The sequence below is a fragment of the Oncorhynchus mykiss genome, chromosome 12 (assembly GCF_013265735.2).
Source record: "Oncorhynchus mykiss isolate Arlee chromosome 12, USDA_OmykA_1.1, whole genome shotgun sequence".
NCBI classification, from domain to species: domain Eukaryota; kingdom Metazoa; phylum Chordata; class Actinopteri; order Salmoniformes; family Salmonidae; genus Oncorhynchus; species Oncorhynchus mykiss.
The window spans coordinates 62,564,390-62,571,136 of record NC_048576.1 but is presented as its reverse complement, the minus strand read 5'-3'; the positions used below and the strand labels follow the sequence as shown (position 1 = coordinate 62,571,136).

The following is a 6,747-nucleotide window of genomic DNA, read 5'->3' as shown; positions in this document are numbered from 1 at the left end:
CTGTAATTACCAAAATGGTAGACTTCAGTAATTTCAGTAAATTATCAGTATCTTTTGCAACCATGTGACAGCTCCAATAAGCCCCGTATGATGAACGAGAGGCTTGTAGATTTACTATTGAGTATTCAGTTCAGAGTTTGCTGTAGGGGGAACTAGTGTGCATTACCAACTGAAATTAACAAAATGAGTGAAGATTGTGTCAGTAAGAGTCATCATTGGAGAAATACACCATAACAGCTGGCTAACGGATTTACCCAGCAGGACGCAAGGGTTTGATTGACCTGTTGGCCATTTTATAAACTTGGCATACGCAGAATGAAGGTCTACAGCAACTGTAGTTACACATTTCACTCCTATGGACCTAGAGTTGACAGTTGGGTCCTTCATAAAGGACAGTAAAGGACATCCTCTGTGGTCAGACGTAACCTCCTTTATTAAACTTCTCCTATTGTTATGACCCTCAGCCACTAGTAGGTCTACAATTGTCAGTATTTATCACTGGTATGAAGATACTCAGTAAGACAGAGCAAAGAACCTGAATAGACTGATACAACATCCATTACTACAGGTCAACACTTAGAAATCATCAACAAAAACATTTGTGATCTTTTTAATTGTTTTACAAGATGCCTTGCCTCCAAAATACAGTAGTGTTGTCAGAAACACCAATGTTACAGCTGTGTTGCACTGCACCAGTTTAACACTCTCCCCTCCCTATAAATGCAAAGCCAGTAGGATCTATCAGAGAAGCCAGGAGTCCTGGTCTGAGGCTGGAGGCCGTAGCCTGGGGATGGAAGTGGTTTAGCTCTGGCCTCCCAGGGTGTGCTTGTCAAACAGGTACTCTGCCATCTTGTTTTTGACAGCATCCATCTTGGTGAGGTTGGTGATGTTGTCACCCAGCTTCTTAATGGCCTCCACCTGCTCATTCAGGTAATGGGTCTTCAGGAAGTCACACAGCTAAAGAGGGAAAACACAGGACAAGAGAATGACTACAGACCATTGTAGATACAGTAACACACAAGAGCCTGGTGGTAATGGCATAAGTGCAGATTTAACTAGGCAAGTCAGTTAATAACAAATTATTTACAATAACATCCTAACGTGCAACAGTGGGTTAACTACCTTGTTCAGGGGCAGAACAGATTTTTGGCTTGTCAGCTAGAGGATTCGATCCAGCAACCTTTTGGTTACTGGACCAACGCTCTAACAGCTAGGCAACCTGCCGCCCCATATGCATTAGCTGCATTGTGTGCATAGTATGCATCTGGACTATCGTGTACTTGCAAAGCAGGTCACACAATCCTGTGTCATTAGTTATCTCCTGGGACAGTACCTGTATTCTATGTGATACATACATGTGGTTCCACCATAACTTACATGGGGGTCAACCTTGTCAGAGGCAATCTTGTGCAGGTCCAGCAGGGCCTGGTTCACATTCTTCTCCAGCTGCAGAGCACACTGCATGGCCTCCAGCCCATTACCCCACTCATCACGTTCTGGCTTCTGCACAGGCCAGAGTGAACACAGGAGGGTTAGGGACTACTAGCAGACGTTAAGGTCAGGATAAAGTGAACAGTTACACTTCTCACTCAGTTCAGTGGTTAGAGGCAGTATGTTCAGGACTACTCCAAGTTCTCTATATCAACTTAACGCTGGAGACACTTTCCTCCATGGCGTAAAAACAAATCGCAGTCAAATGTGTTTCCTATGCTCAAGGGCTCACCTTGATGTCCTGGAGTAAAATGCGTCCACCTCGCTTGTTCTGGAAGGAGAGTAGCTTGTCGGCGTGCTCCCGCTCCTCGTCGCTGTTCTCCTTGAAGAAATGCGCGAAGCCAGGCAGAGCCACATCGTCACGGGAGAAATAAAAAGCCTGGGTGGATAAACATAAAACATTGTAGTTAGAAGAAAAAAAAAACCAAACATGACTGCATTCTGTTCATGTTGTGGCAACTAAACTTGATGATATAGGCATGAATAAGTCTAGTCTATAGTCTACTTGGTAACCTGTCAAGGAGTTGTTACGCGCTCTGTCCAAGGTAGGATAGATTCCCGGCTTCATTTGGATGTTATACCTACCTGGAGGCAATTAATAGCCAAGCCAAGTATAACTCAAATGTGTACTTAACGGAGTTGAGGTTATTGGCTACAGAAAAGTCAGGTGAAAAGTGGAATTTAGGCGCAGGCATAATAATAAACAGGTAGATCAACAAAACGGTCATCTTGGTAGACTCCTTACCATTGAAGTGTAGGTGTAGGAGGCAAACATCTCCAAATTGATCATCCGGTTGATGGCAGCTTCGCAATCGTGGTGATAGTTCTGGCGGATCTGAGACTCCATTTTGGCAGATTATCTTTAATATCTAAATGAACGGTACAAAACAAAAAGGGTTTATTCGACTATTTTGCTATTATAGTTCAACTAAGTGTTAAGTTATCAATCCGGAATGTTCTATAATGCGGGACGAAGGCAGAGGAGTTCCGTTCAATCACTGTTGAAGCAAGAACTTCTTCATACGTCTTCTCAGACTTGTGAACTGGAAGGATCCTTGTTTGCTCTATTTATTGTTCCAACCCGAATGCGTCAGTGAAATCCACCCTCACAAAGCGTGGCCAATCACCTTTAGAATTTCAACAGGAACTATGCGGATCATTTGATGACGATCCCACTCCTCAGGAGTGAATGTAACATTGTGTGTTCTCATGAATTCTTGCTAATCATATCGTTGGCCATCATTATTCAATAATTGTTTAATCCAAATAATGTTGTTGTCAAACCAGAAAAAATAAAGACATGTTGTTGTGTTTTATGTCTTTCTTATTCCAGATTGTATACTTATGCTCTTATGTCAGATGATTTTGGAGTGAGTTAGAAGATTTTATCTTAAAGAGAAGACAAATCTGAGAGACTCTGATATTACGTTTTATTTTGATCCAAATTATATGGACCCTGATTTAACTTTCATTGTTCATTTGTTTATCTTTCATGGAAGATTCTTTATCCATAAAATGAAGTGGGCAAAGAACAAACCCCTCTTCACATTACTTAAGATAGAATTTAAATATTATTTTGAAAAGATCAGTAAATGTAAAAACAAAAAAGCAATATAAGAGACTAATATCTCCCTCACTATCTTTAAACACCAACTGTCAGAGCAGGTCACAGATCATTGAACCTGTACATAGCCCATCTGTAAGTAGCCCATCCAACTACCTTATCCCCATATTGTTACTTATTTTTTTGCTCCTTTGCACCCCAGTATCTCTACTTCCACATTCTTCTTCTGCACATCTATCACTCCAGTGTTTTATTGCTAAATTGTAATCACTTCGCCACTACGGCCAATATATTGCCCTACCTCCCTAATCTTACCTCATTTGCACAAACTGTATATATATATATATATTCTATTGCGTTATTGACTGTATGTTTGTTTATTCCATGTGTAACTCTGTGTTATTGTTTGTGTCGCACTGCTTTGCTTTATCTTGGCCAGGTCACAATTGTAAATGAGAACTTGTTCTCAACTGGCCAACCTGGTTAAATAAAGGTGAAGTAAAAACATTAAATAAAAAGTGTTTAACTAATTGAAAAGGAATCTTGATATGTAATGCCCCAGTCTGTTAGGTTTATGTACTCTTCTTTGTATATTTATTTGTATTGTTGTGCTCATAATAATTAATATATATATATATATATATATATATATATATATATAAATGACTATCCCACTCATACACTGAAACAAAGATCAATTATTATATTGACAAGAGATCCGAGTGACCACAATGGAAATGCATGTGCTCAATGATTGAAGACAGGAACAGATGGGGACCATTCTACCTAATGAGAGGGCAGGTACGAGTGTTTCTCAAAGTTGCCGAAATGCCACGTGCATCCACATATATCAGTACATTTGTAAAAGCTTAAACATTACGAAACTTCTATTCAATCAAAATCCTCAAGTAATTAGAAAATAAAACGGGATTATCTCACGCGGAAAGATTTTGGGCAAAGTAAAAGCTCTCGCCTTGACGGCTTCATCTCGGTCTGTTATTTTTTTATTAAAAAAAACCAACTTTGTTTATTAAAAAGTAAAATTCTATTGGTAACACCTAAAGCCATAGTATCAGGCAAAAGCAATATGCTACAGTGCAGGTCTAACTACAGCGGTTATTGTTGAAAAAGGTCTGTGTTTGCTGTATCCTTTGAAGACAATAGGAAGAATTTGAACATTCATTCTAATATTAGGCTAATTTAGAAATAGTCTACATCTACGTTTGATTTAGGATGTAAAAGGAATTTAACTTTCAGATGCAGTTCTGTAAACTTCTGTTTCATTCTCTAAGAGCACATGTTTCAATAGCATATGTAGCTTAATTATTTACATTTTACAGAATGCAGTCAAAAGAAAAACTGTAGGGTTTATCACACATTTTTTATATCAATAAAATTTTCAGAATCAGGTATGGGAATAAAGTAGTGGACAGAGAAAGAAAGGCTGGCTTTTGTAGAAATGGTATTTGATAATACACCTTTCGGTTTCAAATAACATATTGTACTTCACAAATGGTAAGTCAAAGTTGATTACATTAGCCTAGAAATAACTACACAAAATCACTAGCTACATACGTCTAACCACACATATGTTATTAAGCTAAAACTGTGAAGTGGAAACCTTTTTACAGCTAATGAAAATAAATCAAAGACTACAGTAATAAAGTACCATCCTAACAACTTCAGTTCACATGACCTGATCTTCCACAACTGTTGACATGGTGCTTTCAGGGTGCCGGGTTATTGCTCAATACAGCCATGTAGTTGAAACGTCATTGGTATTCATAAGAACTAGATCTGTGTTCGAATACTCATACTAACCGCACTAACCATACTACTTGTGATGTAAGTGGAGTATATAGTATGTTTACTGGTCATAGTATGGATATAGTTAGTATGCCAGAAGTTCCCGGATGTCATACAAAATTTGCCAAAATACGTAGTATACAAGCGGTGGACATTATTTCCGTGCTGTCAGGGCCCATAATGCAATTCTTCAGAAAACGGACGTGGCCTCACAACGTTTTCAGATAAAAGAAAAATGGCAGAACATTTTGCCGAAGTCAGACGAGAGCGGATACAATTTCATTGCTTTTAACTAATTATGACAAATGTTAAGACAATGTTCAGCGATGTAATGAATTTTCAAATAAATTACGTTACAATTCTTTAGCTACGCTATCCTTACGAACCGCAAAGCGTATCTTTGCAGAAGTAATAATATTATTATTTTCAATGACCAAACCCGGACTACACTGGGCCCATCAGTGCCGGATGTGATACATGCTGGATTTAAACCAGGTACTATAGTGACGCCGCTTGCACTGAGATGCAGTGCTATAGACCGCTGCTCCACTTGGGAGTCCTATGAACTAATGGTATATTGTACGCAGTATGTACTCATTAAGGAGGTAGTATACAGCATGTTAGTATGGGTATTCGAACACTACTTAGGTCTTCTGGGGCAGTATGCATCAAGGCTCTCAGAGTAAGAGTGCCGATTTAGGATCAGTTTAGCCTTTTAGATCACATTGAATAACATTACATTGATGGGGAAGCTCCTCCCCCCAGCTTCCACTGATTTATACAGCCCCTGGTCTTTCCTGGCCTAGTATGTAAGGTAGTGCCTCTACTCCAATTGTTTGAGAACAGGACCCCCTTTTTCCTAAAAATGTAAGCCAAAACAGGCTCTATCTATCAGTTTGTCATAGCTACTATCTAGGTTCATGTATTGTATCTAGGTTCATTGTATCTTCAACATAGTTAATCCTTGAAGTATGTGCCCTGCTCTCTGTTACTTTGATCAACTGTTCTAGACTGAACCTCACTTTATAGTGTAATGTTTTCCTTATGAGCGCAAACAAAGATTTGGAGACAACGAGTCGAAGCCTCTTCAGACTGTTGGGAGTGACAGTAGACTTATGCTTAAACCAGTGTTACAAAAAGGGCTGTGACATACTTGGCATTCCTTTTTTTTGCAAAAAGGGACATCACTTTTTGACTAAATGATGTGTCATGCCTAAAGGATAAGTTTGGGTGAGCATATAAGGCGAACGTCTAGCATCCCAATGGTTTCTTGTAACTCATCACAGACAACTTTAGCTTTTTTTCTAATGATCAACTTTCCAACGATTTACTACTTTTTAGCTACTTTGAAACTACTTAGCATGTTAGCTAACCCTTCCCCTAACCCTTTAACCTAACTCCTAACCCTAACCTTAGACCTAACCTTAACCCTTAACCCCTAGCCTAGCTAAATTTAGCCACCTAGCTAATGTTAGCACCTAGCCACCGGGCTAACGTTAGCCACAACAAATTGGAATTCTAAACATATATGTTTAGCAATTCGTAACATGTTGTACAAATTACAATTCGTAAAATATAATATGAAATGGAGGATGGACACCCACAAATTAATACACACCATACAAAACATATCATACTAATTGGATTATCGAGGTAGTTCTGTTCTGTTATCACAGTGACAACGTCCACCATTGTCACTGTGATAACAGAAAATAACTACCTTGAGACCAACGATGGTGGAAAAATGAAGATAGTTCACTCAAGCTGTTTACCACTAAACAGGAGGTGCAGTTTTGTGACTGCAGAAACAGACATGAGGGGTGATGAATGGGCGAAGACCGGCTGATACCAGATTTGAAGAAAAGGAAAAACGAAGAGGGAGAGAA

At 39.1% G+C, this 6,747-nt stretch overlaps 1 protein-coding gene across 1 annotated transcript; it reads right to left on the bottom strand.

Moving 5' to 3' along the window:
* Nucleotides 1-410: 410 nt before the first annotated feature.
* LOC110537952 (ferritin, middle subunit-like) lies at nucleotides 411-2,538 on the bottom strand. The gene is made up of 4 exons (XM_036938024.1): nucleotides 2,237-2,538; nucleotides 1,724-1,870; nucleotides 1,378-1,503; nucleotides 411-957 (listed from the first exon to the last, which is right to left on the bottom strand). Exons 1-4 carry the CDS (start codon nucleotides 2,336-2,338, stop codon nucleotides 802-804), a joined length of 531 nt encoding a protein of 176 aa, XP_036793919.1. The 5' UTR covers nucleotides 2,339-2,538; the 3' UTR covers nucleotides 411-801.
* Between the last annotated feature and the right edge of the window lie 4,209 nt (nucleotides 2,539-6,747).

What these genes read in the sequence shown, in the direction of transcription:
- LOC110537952 (XM_036938024.1), bottom strand. Translation starts at nt 2,338, where the DNA reads ATGGAGTCTCAGATCCGCCAGAACTATCACCACGATTGCGAAGCTGCC. An exon ending in TTTTACTCCAGGACATCAAG is followed by an intron (nt 1,504 to 1,723) that starts GTGAGCCCTTGA and finishes TGGCCTGTGCAG; the next exon opens with AAGCCAGAACGTGATGAGTG. An exon ending in CTGACAAGGTTGACCCCCAT is followed by an intron (nt 958 to 1,377) that starts GTAAGTTATGGT and finishes TTCCCTCTTTAG; the next exon opens with CTGTGTGACTTCCTGAAGAC.